Here is an 18,431-nt window from a genome sequence, read left to right as displayed (position 1 = left end):
AGGGCTAAGACAGTGGTATACTCACGTACTGAGGAGGGACAGATCCAGTATAATCAATGTGGTGGCCAAGCCCTTGTCCAGTGTTTTTATAGGACAGGGCCCCTCATTTAGTGCAGAATGCACATCAGGCCTGCACACTCAGCAGCAGCCAACAGAAAAACCGCATTAGCCTTCATTATTGTGGAGCCCTGTGCAGCCTATTGTGGAGGCCTTAGACCCACTGACTCATCAAAACTCCACTATTTGCCCCCACGCCGGACCCTTGGCTATTTACAATGGTGATGCTTTGACATGAGACTTTGATCGGATAGAGAAGATAATAGCAAAATTGCTAGAGATTAGACAGAGCCCTGGTCACTCTCTGGTGCCTGCTTGTGGATGCTCTCTCTCTGGGTAGAACTGGCATCTGTTGGCCTATAGGACGACTTCTCTCACACTCAAATTTTTCTGAAAATTAATGTTATTAGAATAAATTTCACAAATAATTTGACTCACAATATCCACTATTTAGGCAATGCGGAAGTAATCTATTTTCAATGTGCAAGACTTCAGAATATATACACTTTTTTTATTATTACTATTATGTATGCTGAACAATTAACATTCATACCATAATGAAATATTTATACACCCTTTTCTTCAGTGTGGAAGTAAGCCAATGGGTGAGACTTCCGGTTCATTATCCTGATTCTCCAGAGAAACAGGCACATCACCATGTTTAGAATATTGTCTTTGAACTTTCATTTGTGCGGTAGCTGTATAGACCATTTCGCTAGATGTAAACAACACTGGTCCAGAAGCACTGTTTTTTTGTTTTTTATTTTTTATTTTATTTAACATATACAAATACACCTTAAAGGTGCTAATGTAACATTTTCATCCAGTCAAATGTTATGTTGGTTGTGATATTTGTGTAAAGTTAAAAAAAAAAGAAACAGGAAGTGTATCGGGACCAGTATGTTTACATCTGACGAAATGGTCTATATTTCTATGACATGGCTGTCTAAAAGTAATTTAGCTGGTAAAGTGGATTTAGTAGAGCATTGTAGAGTTAATAAAAGTTATCATGAGCACTGTAATATTTAAAGCAAATGTCTTAACAAATGTCAGTAGACCAGCAAGATTTAAAAACGAGTGGTTCATTCATAAATCCGTCAGATCACTGTGGAAATACAACCGGAAGACAGAAGACAGCAAACGCAGCGATAAAAGGGGCGGGGCTAAATAGGGTCAATAGGGAAATAACGAGAAGAATCAACAACTGCTGTAAACGGTAAAACTGTTTGCATTACAAGCCTGTCTGTTCATAATTTAGGTAAAACATTAAAATAACATTGTAAGACACACCAATTTGCGATATCAAGCAGCAAAACGAGCTGTTTTGTACAAACAGCTGGATGAGGATTAGACCGGAAGCCTGACCCATCAAATTTACAAATGGCCGCGGCCGTTCTTACCAAAAAAGGTGGATACCGCTGTAACTATAAGTGAAGTAAACGGTAAAACTTATAGCGTGTATAACCAGTGTGTTTATGATTATGATAAGTTAAAAGAATATGATGACAAATACTAGTTTTCAATATCAAGAAGCATAACGGACTGTTTTTGTTCGGCTAAAATAACTGGAAACACCAACCATCGCACCGCACTTACATTAAAAATAAGGTGGAGCAGGCCTATTTCTAATTCATTTACACCTCAGACAATAATATAGATATTTTTTTTTATCTATAATAATTGCAGCTGTTCAGAAACATGGCTACGGATTACAGTTATTTTATGTTTTTGTACAATAGGCCAAAACTTTAAACAAAGCTATATCCTTAAAATATTTGTGATAAACGTTTAAAATTTCTGACTTGCCATATCAAGTACATGTTGTTTCACTTGGAGCATAATCATGTTAATAAGAAGTCCGTTTTCATTTATTTTAAACATTAGAAGTAGTTCAGTGGTCAGTCGTATTGATGACATCTTGTGGTGTGATACTTTACTGCATGACCAGTAGCTGCATTTCAGTTGTCTACATTTGAATGTTTTTATGACCTTTATCACCTCAGCATAATTTGTATCATTCATAGAACTAAAATTATTACAAGGATGTTGGAAACAAAACCCTATAAAATATTCTAATAAGCCAAGGCATGAATGTGTGTGTGTGTGTGTTTACGCGCACATGTAATTATTCTCACCTGTTAGGTGTTGTTTGCGTAAGAACAGGTGCTGTAGAGATGCAGGGCGCACAGCTGGTGACCTGCTATCCTGATTTGACTGATCTAAGAGAAACAATATATTTATAAGTTGCATCATAACTTAATTTCATAAACGAAACGAGCACTGAGGTTTTAAAAGAAATCTATATTTAAATTCAACAATGGTGCATTAAATCCAATAGTCATATACAATTATAACAATATAACAATAAGAAATCAGAATGTTGGAATGATTTCTGAATGTTTATGTGACACTGAAGACTGGAGTAATGATGCTGAAAGTTCAGCTTTGCATCACAAGAAAGAAAGAAAGAAAGATTTAAAAAAATATAAAATACAGATATTTTAAAAGTTGTAATATTTTACAACATTAATGTTTAGCTACTTTGTTAAGTAAATGCCGCTTTTATGAGCATAAGAGACTGGATACTCGATATGTTCGATGTACATGTTCCAAATGCAAAAACAGTGTGTAACTGACAGAGTAATTTGACATGCAAATCAGTCCTTTGCAAATTAGAAAGTGTGACACTTCCGTCTCACTCCAGAAGTGTGTCATTAGTGTGTCCCCATAGTGACAGGATTTGGCATATCTGTCTAGGTTTAACTTGATCAATATCTGATTTATTTAAAATTAATCAAATTTCAAAAAACAAATTGAACTGTAAAATATCCACATTTAATATAGATGGGAATAAAACATCTATAGTACTTTAGTAATTTAGTTTAATACTATTGTGTCTCAGTATCATCAAACCATTGTAGCTAGATGTGAATGTTGTTTTTCCTGATAGTCATTCATTTACTTTGCAGGTGTGATGGTGAGGTGAAACTGGCCGGTACTCTCTAAATAGTTAGTGCTGGGTGACGTTTTCTTTAGGGTGCCATGGAAACTAATCCTTCTAAGGGCAAATGTGAACAGCTCCAGACAACTAGTGCAGGTGACATCTGCTCAGATAATGTCCTTTATGTGTTTGTGCACACAAACCGAGTGCTTCTGCAGAACATTGCCACGACAGACAGAGACAGACATTACTATCTAATCTACTGCCAAAGGCAAGAAAAAAGGTCATTTGCATTTTCAACAGTAACTCTTTTAACTGCCACATAGCCGACAGGCAACGCCTGTCCAGCAGGTAGCTGTTTGCTAAGCACTTTATGAAAGAATACAGCAAGATATGCTTCATTCAGAAACAATTGTGTTACAGACACAATATAATTATCACAAGCAGAACTGTAAATTTATCAAACGTTAAAATAATAATAGCAAAACGAATTGACCAGTTTTTAACATTTTTAAATAATTTGTTTCTGTTTTATTAAAATAATGCATCATATTTATACATTTTTTTCTGAATAATGTCCATTAAATAACTGTATAGAGATTAAATATGCTATTACGTCTTGACTCGATTATGAAAAGAAACATTCTGACAAGGATAGAGATATTTAGTAAGGATGTTTACACACTTATTTACACATTAAACAATAGGGCCTTTCTCAATTATCTGACTAGAAAATAATGTATTTCAGTTTAATGGCAATATTTTATTGGCAGTATACTGATTATTAAATTTATATTGTTTTTAAAACACACATACAATTTCGTGGTTATATAAGATGACAAAATAAAGGTTTAATTCACAAACTGTTGACCTTATATTACAAGTGGTACTGCTAAAACCTCTTTACATATTTTCTTTAACACTGAATTCCTTTTGAAAATAAGACATGAGACAAATGAGACATTTGTATCTACATATTTCATAAGTAAGCATTCGTTATTTTAATCAGCATGTTATTAACGTTTAATTACTTTATTATTACTTGTTTAAGAATGGTTAAGGCTCGGTGAAGAGTGTGACAGCAGTAAAATGTCAGTCGATGTGTCCCGCTGCTCTGGTGTTTTACTGACGCGTGTCTGCATCTGCGTAACGCGAGCCGAACGAACAAAACCTTTTCATCTGCAGGTATTGTGCGTGTGGCTCAACGTGAGACAAGTACAGAAAACACACAAAACATCCATCCTGGACGTCCATTTATTCATTAGGTTTCTGAAGATGACTTGTCTTCTTTCCTTGAAGACACAATCAGTAAAAACAGATCATGAGCAAAGATTTTCCCAAGTAGTAATTTCTTCAACAATACAAACATCATATAATAATCAGTAGCAAATTATAAATATACAATTTATCAGTTCATTCATTTTATTTTAAAATACATTAACTAAAGTGTTAACAAAACCCGAGTAGCTAAATAAAAAAAATTCTTACCGTCATTCGGCGCATCAGCAGCGTTATAAAAATACTGCTAATACACAGACCTGAGGCCCTTGGCTTTATATGCCAGTGTCGGTGTATTTAGTGAGCACGCCGGTAAATGCATTGATCTGCTCTCTGTCTTCAGTGCGCGGAACTCTGTCCTGGACACCTGTCACACGGCACTTTCCTCTCATCCAATATTGACACAGGGAGTCAAATGGGAGGGCCAGAGTAGATTACTTCTATTATGTCAATCATGTCACTGTGCAAACCGACCTCGCGTTTTGCCGAGATAAAAAGCGGGGGAGACATCTGGAGCGCATGGATGAGCGCGTTGAGGTCAGAGCGAGAGACCACATAAAGGTGACCTCTTAAACTTGAGCTCTCCTGCAGGTAAACGCTTAGCTAATGTTGATTTCAGAAGTACAGTCGAATGTGGTATCATTATGGTGATAGACTATGAAATTACAAAATTGCTATCGAATAGTTTGTTCAGTTTAGTTCAGTTATTTTTTCCCATATGTACTACAAGGAGTTAAAACGGGGTAACGGAAACTGCATATAAATTTCTTTACAAATTAGACAAGAATTGTTTTTTTCTGTTGTTTTTCATGTTTTACTTTTAATGACATTAAACCACAATTGTCAGAGAAAAGAAGTGGGACAATGACTAACAGAAATAAAAAAGTTAAACCATATTTTTTTTAGTGCTACGAAAGTCTTAACATTTAATTGTAAAGTTACTGTGCAGTCGTTTTTATTTATTATTTAAACACTTGATTGGCAACAACAACAACCATAAAATAGCTGATGTGCTTCTGCCCCCTATTGGATTTGACAAGAGATAACATTTTCGACTTCGTCAAAGGTGGTAATACCTTAGTTACTTAGTACATATTTAAAGCAGAAAATAAATTATTTTTCGCATTTCATATCTCAGGGTTTATTTGTGAGGCTCAATTTTTGTTCAGCTACAGGTTTTTGAACAGTAAGATTTTTAATATATACACATACACACACACACACACACACACATATATACATATATATATATTATAAAGTATCGTGCTCAACAATCCTGCATTTCTTTGATCCAAAGTACAGCAAAAACAGTAAAAGTTTAAAATATTTTTACTATTTAAAATAACTGTTTTCTATTTGATCACATTTAAAAATGTTATTTATTCTTGTGATTTCAAAGCTGAATTTTTAGCATCATTTTCTGCTCCAAAAACATTTATTATTATTACTGTTAAAAACAGTTGAGTAGATTTTTTTTCAGGTTTCTTCAGAAGAACAGCATTTGCCTGAAATAGAAATCTTTAACATCACTTTTGACCCACTTAAAGTGTTAATTTCTACAGTTTTGTATTATGTTGCCAACGTTTTTTATTTTAGATAAATGCTGATCTTTGGATCTGTCTATTCATCTAATAAACCTGAAAAAAGTACTCAACTGATTTAAATAAAAAGGCATTTTTAAAATAATCTTGAAAAAAATCATAATTTTCAAGAAAAACATTAAGCAGCACAACTGCTTTCAACATTGATGATATGAAATGTTTCTTGAGCAGAAAGTTTTCCTCTTCACTGACACAAAAAACTGGAATAATGGCAGCTTAAAATTCAGCTTTGCTATCACAGGAATAAATCACATTTCAAAATATATTAAAATAGAAAGGTTATTTTAAGCAATGCTTAACATTCATAATATTTAGCAATATTACTGTACCCCAAACTTTGAATGGTAGTGTACATTTCTTTATATCTAGGCTTACAGATACAGTTACCACCAGGCCAGATCCAGCTAGAAAAGTACACTCTTAAAAATAAAGGCGCTTTAAAGGGTTCTTCACAACGATGCTGTAGAAGAACCATTTTTGGTTTTAAAAAAACAGTTCAGTCAAAGGTTCTTTAAAGAACCATCACTTTCTTACCTTTTTATAATCTGAAAAAAGATTTTGACTGACATGTTTAAACAACACTTTTATTACTAAGCGTACACAACATGGAAGGAATAATCAGAATCAGCTTTATATTCAAGTAGATGGAATTACTAAGCTAGACCAGACATGATTCAACTGGCCCCAATTTTTTGTTCTCTTTCTTGAGAGGTTTTCATTAGCTGGTCTGTGAGAGTTTTTTTAGATATGCCTCCCAGCCCGCCGTCTTGTATTCTTCTGCAGCTCTGAGCCGATCTGAGCTGGCAAGAATGCCTCGTCCCACAATGATGATATCAGAGCCTTTAGTGCAGATCACATCTTCAGGACTTGAATACTGCTGTCCAAGTCCATCCCCTAGAGAATAAAAAAAATAAATAAATAAATAAAAAACATGTATCTGATCTGATTTTTTAATTTTAATTTTTTTTTTTTTTACAGATAATACTTTGTATTATAAATAGTTAAAATATAACATTCTATTTAAGTCCTGTCAATCGATTTAAAAAAAGGACTGCACATTTTTTTTTAATCGTGATCAATCCCACCTAACATTTAAGTATTTAAGTTTTTAAATATACTTTATATTGCACTAATTTCACATTCAATTTTCAAATTAATGTAGAAATAACAAAAGACAGTATATTTTTAATATTTAAGTATTTATGACTGAAAGTGAGCATCACTGATGCCAATTTTACTGATGTCTCTAGGAAATTGTTCTTTACTATAACCGAGAGCTATCAACTTTAACATTTAATAGACTTTAAAAAATAACTTCTAATTTAAAACTTTGAATTGTTTTAAAACAATCTTCACATAAACTCATTATTTAACTGTGGCCTTCAGCAAGTATGAAATATACAGAAATTGAATAAAGTTAAAACACTAAATACTAAATTAAACATAGATGGTTCCTTAAAGCTACAAAAACTGATTTCCTCTTTTGTTCTTTGTTTATTAATAGACATCACAGCAGCTGTGTTACTAGGTTATTTGGCTGCTATTACTTTAAGAGCTGCCGCTGCTGAATGTGAAGCGGATCTGACACGCATGCTCGTACTTGAATTTGTGATTTAATATAAAATTATACAGGCTACAGCGCATGCATTCTACAACTTGCGTTAAACTGTAAAAATTAATAGCCTGCGTTAGTGTGCTAATATTGACAGCACTAATTATAATGCATTTTTGTGCTTTTGTAGCATCACCTTTTCTCTAACAAGACTCCTTATTTTGACATAAAACACACAGAAAAGCTAATGTGCACAGCCCAGTGTGTATGGTAAAACGTACCTCCTGTCTGCATTTGCACTCCTGGAGTCATGTGAACCAGACTAGGCTTTTCACTGATTTTTGATCCACTTATAAACCCAAACACAAAATCTGTATGGTCTTCAGCCATCTTAACCTAAAAGACAGTTCAATTAAATCAAATCAAATGGAGAAAAATGAAGCTGCACTCCTAAAAATTAGGTGCTTTAAAAGGTTCCTCACAGCAATGCCATAAAAGAACCATTCAGTCAAAAGTTCTTTAAAGAACCAACTCTTTCTTACCTTTTTATAATCTGAAGAACCTTCTTTCACCACAAAGAAGATTTTGTGAAACAGAAAGGTTCTTTAGATGTTAAAGGTTCTTTATGAAACCATTTAGACAAAAATGTTCTTCTATGGCATCGTGAAGCAGCTTTGAGTATGAGCTTTGGTAGCAATCAAAGAACATGACTGTTATGAAATAATAAATAAGTATTATATGTGTTCATAACCAGTTCTTTACAGAGAGCAGAAGACGTACCACTGCTTGAGTGTAATCTCCTGTTGCTAGGGAACCCTGGGAGCTCATCTGAGCAATGAGCAAACAGCCGTGACCTAGAGGCTTGCCAACTGCACCGAGACCCTGCAGCACACCTGGACCTGGCAACGCGTGAGCATTAATGATGTGCGCCCATGAGGAGATCTGATAGAGACCACCTTAAAACAGAAAATGTCTAGATTATTTACAGTAGAAATGCTTGTGCAAAAATAAAAACAACATTTAGATAACCAATTCACTCAAAAATTAAACTTTTGTCATCATTGACAGAACTGTATGACTTTTTTTTTCTTCTGTGGAACACAAAAGCAGGAATCTGCTCATATGGCTTGAGAAGACTATATTATATATAAATTACATATAAAGTCATACAGGTTTGAAATGACACAAAGGTGAGTAAATGACAGGGTTTTTTTTTTTTTTTTTTTTTTTTTTGGCTGAGCCAGTCCTTTAAGAATACAGGCATACACAAACAAGTTCAAAGGCATTATAATTGGTACATTTATTTAAATTTATTTAAATATATATATATATATATATAAAAAAATGACTTCATAGACATTCTTATAATGAATACACATTTTTCTAGATATGCCAATCCCTAATTTTTTTTTTTTTGTGGGTAAAAATTTTAAGTTTAAATTATTTTTTAAATCCTTAAACCTTATCCAGTGAATCAATAACAACTGGAAAAGTCATGCTGCCCTTAAATTGACAGTTCATCCAAAAATCAAAATTCTTTCAATAATTACTCGCCCTTGTGTCGTTCCAAACCTTATGAAGAACAAAAATAATGACTTTATTCATTTTCTTCTTGTCCGTGTCATGGTACTCTCATGCTCTCGTGGTACACTCGTGAGGTTGAAGACTGACATCAAAGAGAAAAAAAATGGTTGAATAAAGCTATTTTTGTTTTCTTTGCACATAAAAAGTATTCTCATAGTTTCAAGGTAAAAATCAAGGTTGAACCACTGATGACACATGGACTATTTTAATGATGCTCTTACTACCTTTCTGGGCCTTGAATGTGTCAGTTGTGTTGCTGTCTATGGAGGGTCAGAAATCTCTCATCAAAAATATCTTAATTTGTGCTCTGAAAACGAACGACGGTCTTACGGGTTTGGAACGAGATGAGGGCGAGTAATTAATGACATTTTTTATTTTTGGGTGAACTGTCCCTTTAAATATTGTTGGAAAGAACTGGTGCAGACTATAAGTGAGAGCAGCACTAGCAAGGAGCTCCACCACCCTGTGAAACAAACCTTCATATTGATGCTTGACTGTGTTCCCAATGTCTGCAAACTTGCGATCCTCGAAAATCAGGAAGTTGTGTTTTATAGCCAACTCTTTCAGACTGCTGGCCACATCTGCGGTGAAGTCCTGCAGGATGTCCACATGAGTCTTCAACATGCAAATCACTGGCCCCAACGTATCTGCTACCTCTAGCAGCTCCTCAGAACGAGTCACATCTGCAGACACACACAGATTGGTCTTCTTGTCCTCCATGATCTTCAGCAGGCGAGCAGCGAGAGGGTGCGTGTCTGGCAATGCAGCACGAGACCCATAGCTGAGCTCCTTACAGCTCTTTTTAGGAGCAGAACAGCCATTCTTCTTTGTTGATTTGTAGGTGTTATTTTCTTGAACGAACCTCTCAACATTCTGAGAAGTGGCCGTGTCTATTTGACCAGCTTTGAGTAACACATCCAGAAGTCTGGAGATAGAAATGACAGAATGTAGAGTGATGCCACTGTCAGCTAGCCGGGCACTGCCTCCCTGCTCTCTGTCCATTAACACAACAGCATCTGTGATCTTCAGACCTTCCTTCTCAAGCACCTCTGCGGTTTCTAGAACACTGCTGCCACTGGTCACTACATCCTCTACTATTAGACATCTGTCACCACGGTTGATGGTTCCCTCAATGAGACGTTTAGTTCCTGGGGGATATCGAGAAACAAGTTAATACAGGTCAGTGTTATTTTAGTATCTTTAAGATACTATAATAGGGTCACTCTGTGTCAAGTCAACCAAATTTCAAAACTTCCCTGGCTCAAATGTTTGATTTTGCTAATATTTTTTCTGAAAAAAAAAAAAAAAAAAGGAATGTATTAATAATCCACTATTTTGTAGAGGGGACTAAAAATGGCAATTTTCACCTGAGATTCAGAGCCAGATTACAAGGGCGTAAAAACGACTTCAGAAAGATGGCAGCATCCTAATGTTATTTTTACAGAGATCTAGGTCTGTTAGTAAAATTTGTTGACCTTAGCAATCTTTGTTGGATTGTGTGCCAACGGTGACCATTCAAAAATGCAGAAACAGCACTTTTACATTTTTTTTTGTTCAAGTTTTGCATGCCTGTAACTCAAGAAGAATTCAAAATATCTTAATGTCCCTAAAGATATTGAGTCTTAACAAACGTTCCTTCTGACATCTTCATTGTTAGGGCCCTGTATGGTTCGGTTCCAGAGATACTGGAATTTTAATACTGCTCCAGGAGTAAATCGTTAAAATGTACACATTTTCAGTGGTCAAAAACCAAACGTGGGTCACTTTGCAAAAATATGACACTTCTGTTCTTTTAAATAGGAATGTCTGAAGAACTATGTTTAAACTAGAGATGTGTCTCATTTCCTTATGTCATATATGCTTTGAACATAAATATTCTTTTGCCAAAGTTTGTGTGCCTATAACTCAAGAAGTATTAAAGATGTCACAATAGGATTTTAAATTCTAATTCTAAATAAACTTTTCTTTGGAAATCTTCATTTTCAAGGCCCTACATCATTCAGTCCCAGAGTTATGGGGATCTCAATGCGCCTCCATGTTCAGATTATTGAATATTACCCATTTTCAGTGGTGGAAAACCAATGGCTGTAATTTCTTGAGTAATATGGCTTTGAATCTCAGGTGAAAGTTACCATTTTTACCCCCCTCTACAAAATAGTGAATTACTACAAAATATTGAACTACTCATCCATGACATTTATATTTTAGCCTTCATCACTATACATGTTCATTTTCTGCAGAAAAAAATATTAGCAAAATCAAAAATTTGAGCTGGGACCTCTGGTTGAGTTGACATGGAATGACCCGATAGCAATTATTAATATTTTTTAATTTGTTTTTTTATTCGTTTTAATATTTTAAAAATGTGTCTATATAGTTTTTAGTAATTTTTCAGTTTTGGATATTTTAGTACATGCAGTTAAACTAAATTAAAATCAGAAACATCAACTTTGCATCTGAAGGTTTATAGTTTTTAGTAACTTTTATTTCAGATATTAGAATATATATTTTAGATATTAGAAAACCACATTAAACAAATTTGAAAATGACAAATGTTGCTTGTGCAACTACCTGTAATGTTAATTTTTTTTAAATCAGTAATTGTGTGCATGTTTTTTTTGTTTGATTAGTTATCTCTCTCTCTTTTTAACCACTATACAGATTTTAATCATTTTTATTTCAGTTTAGTTGTTTTAGAACATCAAGCTAAACTAAAAAACATTTGAGTTTTTTTTTTAAATGAATTTCAGTTTAAGAAAACTTTATGCTTTTAGTAAAATATATTTAAAAAGTGTCTAAATCGATTTTGTAATCATTTTGAACGTCAAATCTAACCTATAACTAAAACTTAAACTTTTTGTGAATTGTTTTTCAGTTGTACCCTCTCTTTACATAAATGCTGCTTGTTTTGAAATGTTGGTAGCTAACTTTTGAGATACTTTTGAGAGGAGGGAGGGATCAATAAACAATCAATAAATCGATTACTGATAGAGCATTACTTTACCATAGTCCTTTGCCTCCTTTCGTCGAATAAGCATAGGATATTTTTTGGTAGAACAGATGATGGTGGCCAGAGGAAGAGCTGTGTAAGGGACACCACACACACTGTCAAACTTAACTCCTGCATCCTCAGCACGCTTATGAAGAAGATCTGCCACCTGATCACAATCACATCTCCATATTAGCATATGATCAACAAATGAGATTTATTTTAAAGGAGCATTTCTCATTTCTTCTTTTATAAAACATTTTCGGTAGGAAAACGTTCATGATGTGATACTTTTGGTATAACAGCACAGAATCATTACTCAAAGTGAACACGTGTTTACCTGGTTCATCAACGATGGATAGGAAACTATGATTCTAAGATCAAAATATATCGGCGAACTGAGTCCACTTTTTAGCGTAAATATCCCAAACTTGACGGCTTGGATGTCGTACAGTTTTAGGATTAAATTTTCAACACTAGTGTCATCCATTTCGATTTGATCAAGTGAGTTCCACAAACCAGAGTAAAGCGCGGGTAGTGATTCGTTCGAGCAAGACCAACATCCCGCTACGTGACGCGCAAACACTTCTTCTTCTTCTTCTTCTTCTGGTGTTTTATGGCGGTTGGCAAACCAGCTTAATGGTGCATTACCGCCACCGACTGGACTGGAGTGTGGATCGGGATGTATGTATTTATTAATATGATGGGTAGAGAAGGGAAAGACCATAGGGACAACAAACCAAAAAAAAAAATAAAAAAAAACATTTAAACAAAAATTAAAACAAAACAAAACAACACAAAAAATTAAAACAAACAAACAAAAAACAAAATTATATTTAAATTAATAAATTATGCATTATGTATATTCTATATTACTTTACTTAATTCACATTCTTGTATAAACTTAATAATATCATCATATATCTTATTAGCTGTTTTCCCCAATAAACCAGATAAAGAAAAGTCATGATGATTTGCCTTTTTTCATTGACTGAAAGAGACGATATCTCTCATTACTGTATTTGGTACATTGAAGTAGAACGTGTTCAACTGTTTCTTGTTGATTACAGTGTCTACACTCCCCAGTCGGGTGCTTGCCAATTCTATATAATGTACTGTTAAGTCCAGTGTGTCCAATTCTAAGGCGTGTAATAATATTTTCTTCCCTTCGATTCCTACTCCCTATTCTCCCGGCATCTACTGATTTTTGTATATTGTATAAATGTCTGCCTGTTTCATGGTCATCCCAATACATCTGCCAAATGGATTGTGTATATTTCCTGATGTATACTTTCGCTTCGGCTTTACTTAACGGAATACATAGATCTATTTCCTTTATTCTTAGAGATTGTTTAGCCAGAATATCCACCTTCTCATTTCCCTCCACTCCAGTATGAGCAGGAACCCAAATGAATTGTGTAGATATGCCCTTAACTTTCAAATCGTACATTTTGCAAAATATATTATAGACAATATCCATCCTAGCTGATGACCTGCCAGATTTTATACTTTCAAGTGCTGAAAAACTGTCAGATGCAATGACACTATTATTTATTTCCATTTCTTCTATCCAATTTAGGGCCAATATTATTGCCAGTAACTCTGTAGTGTATACTGAGAGATGGTTGGTTACTCTTTTCTTGATATAGAACTCACACATTGGAACATACACTGCTGCACCAGCACATCCTGTTTCAGGATCTTTGGATCCATCTGTAAATATAACCTGTGACTGTGGGAAATGTTCCTCAAAATACTTCTGCACTATATACCATATTGGAATGTTATTAGAATTGTCTTTTAGTTCCTGCTGTATTCTAAGATCTACTGCTGGCAAAGGAAATAACCAGGGAGGAATGGGAGAAAGTGGGACTGTATTACTATACTGCAATTGATGTAGACCTACGTTTCTTGCTTTCGCATCGCCTACCCACCCAAAACTTGTGTAATTTGTTTCATTGTGTTCCCAGCACTCTTTTAATATACTTTTGACAGGATGTTTTCCATTTTGTCCTTGGAGACTGACCCAATATGCCATCATTAATTCTATCCTTCTGATTCTTAATGGCATTTCTCCCATCTCCACTTGCATTGATGATACCGGGGATGATTTAAACGCCCCACTGCATATTCTCAGGGCCTGGGCTTGCAATACATCTAATTCCCTGAGGTTTGATTCTGCTGCTGACATGTAAGCTATACACCCATAGTCAAGAACAGATCTCATAAGTGCCCAATATATACTTTGTAGAGATGTTCTACTTGCTCCCCATTCTTGCCCTGATAGGCACCGAAGCATATTGATGACCTTTTTACACTTGTCCTTAACTTTATTCAAATGCACCTTCCATGTCAATTTTTCATCAAACCAAACCCCAAGGAACCTAACAACTTTTACTTGCTCCAGTTGTTGTCTATAAAGATACAAGGAAAGGGGTGAAATTTTGTGTCGCCTAGAGAAACAAATAACCTGTGTTTTTGCAATAGATAATTTAAATCCCCATTTATTAGTCCACTTTTCCACTTCATCAATTGCAGCTTGCATTTTCTTATTGATATATGGTATATTCCGGCCTCTAATCCACAAAGCCCCATCATCAGCATATAAAGATTTTCCTATATTTTGTTCGACCTGAGAGAATATATCATTAATCATTATATTAAATAATAATGGACTACACACACTACCTTGTGGAGTACCATTCTCTACAGTATATACTCTGGAATATTCTTCACCTACCCTCACTTGTATTTTCCTATTAAATAAAAAGTCCATAACCCAATTATATGTTCTACCATTAATTCCCAAAGATTTTAATTTTATCAATAATCCTTCCTTCCAGAGCATATCATATGCCTTCTCCACATCGAAGAAGACTGCAATTACTACTTCTTTGTTGGTCTGTGCTTTCCTTATATCTGACTCAAGACATAATACAGAATCCATAGTATTTCGACCCTTACGAAACCCACTCTGATATGGAGATAAAAGATATCTGCTTTCCAGGAAGTACGTAATTCTTTCCGTAATTATCCGTTCCATGATTTTGCATAAATGTGAAGTCAAGGCAATTGGTCTGTAACTAGAAGGATCTGATGGATCTTTCCCTGGTTTAAGAATAGGTATTATTATTGCTTGTTTCCAGATTGAAGGCAGTTGTCCAGTGTCCCAAATTTGGTTAAACAAAATTAAAATTATTTCTAATGTGTTCTCTGTCATGTGTGCCAGCATTTTATAACATACTCCATCCTTCCCTGGAGTAGTTTGTCGAGCACTAATTATTGCTCTTTTTAACTCAAACATGTTAAGCGGCAAATCTAAGGGGTTTTCTGACACCTCGTCTTTTTGTAAAATATTAGGGAATTCCATTAAGGTTCTATTCCTGCTCTGTCTGGCCTCTACTGCAAGATTATCAGAGCTATGAACTCTCAAAAATGTTTGAACTAAAAGTTCTGCTTTTTCCTGATTGCTAACAGCCGTTTTATCTCTATTACTCATCACTGGTAATTCATAATTTTTCCTAATCCCCCCCATTGCTCTGATCATGCCCCAAACATCTGATAATTGTACTTCTCTTCCAATACTACAGCAATATTGTCTCCAAAATGTACGTTTTTGTATTTTAATTGTTTTCCTAACTTTTGCTTGAGCCCTTTTATATAGAATCAAAGCCTCCATAGAATGATGTTTTTGAGTTTCCTAAATGTTTTATTTCTTGCTTTTATAACTTCTTTGCACTCATTATTCCACCAGGGTACACTCTTAGAACGTCTAACCCCTCTGCTTTTAGGTATTATTCCCTCAGCCGACTGAATAATTTCATTAACTAATTTATTATTAAATACATCTATGTCCCTTTAAATCTCTTCTCGAAGAGTCACAAATCTTTTTTCACAAATTTCTTTAAAAGCTTCCCAATTTACATTCTCTAGTTTCCATCTAGGAATTCCATTCTCTTTTTCGAAACATATTTCTGTACCAACTTTAATTATTATTGGGTAATGGTCACTCCCTACAGTATTGTCTTTTAATACACCCCAAGTGCTAATCCCTGCTATTGAACTAGATACAAATGTTAGGTCAAGTACCGCTTCTGTATTATGTATATTATTATATCGCGTTCCTTCTCCATTATTAATACATACTAGATATTTATCATCAATAAATTCTTCAATAAGTAGACCGTTTGCATCAGTACTCTTGCTCCCCCATAGTGAATTATGCGAGTTAAAATCCCCACACCATATTACGCTATTTTGTTGTAATCCCACAACCTCTTCTAAAATGCTTTGACTCAGTTTTCCACATGGATTATAGTAATTTATTATATCTATACAACCTCTTTTAGTCCATATCTTACTTCTAATTGACTCGAAATTTAAATTTATTTGTTCTACCTTATATTTCATACCGTTCTGTATAAATGTTGCTATTCCTCCTCCTCTGCCAAATTCTCTGTCCCTTCTAACTACATTGTAACCGTTTATACTAAAGTCTAACTGCGGTTTCATCCATGTCTCCTGTATGCATATTACATTAGGTTTGTCTGCTAAATCATCTATATATTTCTTAAACTCTTGTCCATTTGCTATTAGGCTTCTTGCATTCCACTGTAGAATAGACAACACCATTATGATGATCCAGCCCATGTCTGAGAGGATTGGGTTTCTTCATTAAGGGTATCTCTGACTGTTTCCCAGGGCAACTCTTTTACATTTAGATACTTCTCTGCTGATTTGACAATTATTTTGATCCTTTCATTTCGGCTTTTCGTCTGTGCAGAACAATTTATTATTTCCGCCATAAACAACACAAAATCATTCTTCTTCACTATCAAAGTCTCTTCTTTCAACTTATCACATCCTTGACATTTTCCCATTTCTTTTTGAACACTTTCATTTTGTTTTGTCGTTTTTACATCCCCTGAAACCTTCTTTGCTGCCTCTGCATAGCTGATTCCCTGAATCACCTTAATTCTTTGTACTTCAGCCTGCCTCTTGCTAACTTCACAGCCACGATATGCTGTGCTATGCTGCCCTCCACAATTACAGCATTTCAGCTTGGCACCCTCTTCACATTTACCATACTCGTGTTCTCCACTACATTTACCACATCTTTGTTTTCCCTTACATACCGCCGCTACATGTCCAAACCTCTGACATTTAAAACATCTAAGTGGTGGAGGTATGTATAACCTCACATTGTAACACATGTATCCAATGTATATTTTTACTGGGAGAACTTCCTCCTCAAAGGTGATCATAATCGAGGTACTGTCATTTAAACTTCCGTTCCTGTTTGTTTTTAGACGTTTGATTTCTTTTACATTTGCATTTGTTATGTTTCGTTTCACATCATCTACCGATATATTCACCGGGATTCCTGTAACAACTCCTTTTATAAATCTCCTGCTGTTGGCCATAGAACATTCCACTTTCTTTCCATTTATCCTGCTCATTTTGATTGCTTTCTCTTGCTGTTTTGAGTCTCTACAAATAATCAACAATATTCCGTTTCTAAGTATTCTAGCACTCTTTATTTCACCAATTTCTTTATTTAACGCTTTTGTCAACAGTATTGGATTCATACCTTCAAACAAGTCTCCATCATGCATAAATTTTGCAAACACTTTGTATTCCTCTCTCGTTTCTTCCACAGTTGATCCCCTGTCAGAGTTACTTTCATCCGATTTACTCTGTCGCTTCTTTTTCCGTTTATTATTCCTAACCATATCCCATTTTTCATAGCTCTCGCCACCTACTTCCATCTCTCCTAATTCATTTCCTGATTCGTCACTTCCCTCAGCATACTCCTGTCCATTCACAGTCCAGTTGTTGCCAACCGCCTTGCGATCCAATCGTCTTGCCATCCTCCCCGAGTACCCGCTCACATCTCCCGCGCTGACAACCGTGACCTGCTTCCGTGCCTCACTTCACTAACCTCTCGCTACACCCGATGCGCAAACACGTGACAGACAGGACGAAACCACTTGACAAAATAAAAGCATTAATACTTTTTTTCTTCAACTTTGGACAATTTTGGCCCCGTGGACTTTTTCAAAACACATTTTTCATTACTTTATTTAACCAGATTCCTTGCTAATGTTTACTGCACAGCTAGCTTTTAAATATCCTAAATACACTCATTAAAATAATACAGTTTGCACAATACGACAACATTCCAGCCTGACTGGACGTTTTATTCACAAATTATATTGACATCTCATATTTAATCTCAACCTCTTCTTTTGGTAAACAAGGACACTAAGTTTCATAACACTTCATTAACGTTAAGTGAAACAATGTTTGAATTGTGCTTTTTTAAAAACAAACATCACTTTCACATAATAATAACTTAAATGGTTTATGTATTATTTATTTAAAACAATCTCTGAACAATTAGTCATTTTAAAAGTGGCAAAAAAATAC

The 18,431-nt window shown here is 34.8% G+C and overlaps 2 protein-coding genes and 1 long non-coding RNA gene across 6 annotated transcripts in view; all 3 read right to left on the bottom strand.

Annotated features, from left to right (window-relative positions):
* The window catches only part of cryba2b (crystallin, beta A2b), a 4,956-nt gene extending 4,780 nt beyond the window's left edge, over positions 1-176 (bottom strand). The window contains exon 1 of one of the 2 annotated variants that reach the window (XM_051119521.1): positions 30-176. The gene's annotated coding sequence lies outside the window, so the exon portion shown is untranslated. Of the gene's footprint in view, positions 1-25 lie in introns of both variants that reach the window. The other variant, XM_051119522.1, reaches the window with a different exon arrangement.
* A 3,481-nt stretch (positions 177-3,657) lies between these two features.
* On the bottom strand, positions 3,658-4,672 carry LOC127171193 (uncharacterized). The gene is made up of 2 exons (XR_007828475.1): positions 4,487-4,672; positions 3,658-4,290 (listed from the first exon to the last, which is right to left on the bottom strand). It is a non-coding gene; the product is annotated as an uncharacterized LOC127171193 (long non-coding RNA).
* Positions 4,673-6,447: 1,775 nt separating this feature from the next.
* Positions 6,448-17,924, bottom strand: umps (uridine monophosphate synthetase). 3 transcript variants are annotated; one of them, XM_051119683.1, is made up of 7 exons: positions 17,593-17,898; positions 12,343-12,667; positions 12,018-12,171; positions 9,490-10,161; positions 8,210-8,385; positions 7,711-7,825; positions 6,448-6,771 (listed from the first exon to the last, which is right to left on the bottom strand). In XM_051119683.1, exons 2-7 carry the CDS (start codon positions 12,490-12,492, stop codon positions 6,596-6,598), a joined length of 1,443 nt encoding a protein of 480 aa, XP_050975640.1. In that variant the 5' UTR covers positions 12,493-12,667; positions 17,593-17,898; the 3' UTR covers positions 6,448-6,595. The 3 variants fall into 3 exon arrangements, with proteins under 3 accessions (XP_050975640.1, XP_050975639.1, XP_050975638.1); XM_051119682.1 differs by lacking the exon at positions 12,343-12,667; XM_051119681.1 differs by lacking the exons at positions 6,448-6,771; positions 7,711-7,825; positions 8,210-8,385; ... (1 more) ...; positions 12,018-12,171; positions 12,343-12,667 and adding an exon at positions 12,954-17,492 and having other exon boundaries at positions 17,593-17,924.
* Between the last annotated feature and the right edge of the window lie 507 nt (positions 17,925-18,431).

The sequence above is a fragment of the Labeo rohita genome, chromosome 9, assembly GCF_022985175.1.
Source record: "Labeo rohita strain BAU-BD-2019 chromosome 9, IGBB_LRoh.1.0, whole genome shotgun sequence".
In the NCBI taxonomy this organism is placed as follows: Eukaryota; Metazoa; Chordata; class Actinopteri; order Cypriniformes; family Cyprinidae; genus Labeo; species Labeo rohita.
The sequence above is the reverse complement of the archived record's forward strand: the minus strand, read 5'-3'. Positions and strand labels throughout refer to the sequence as shown.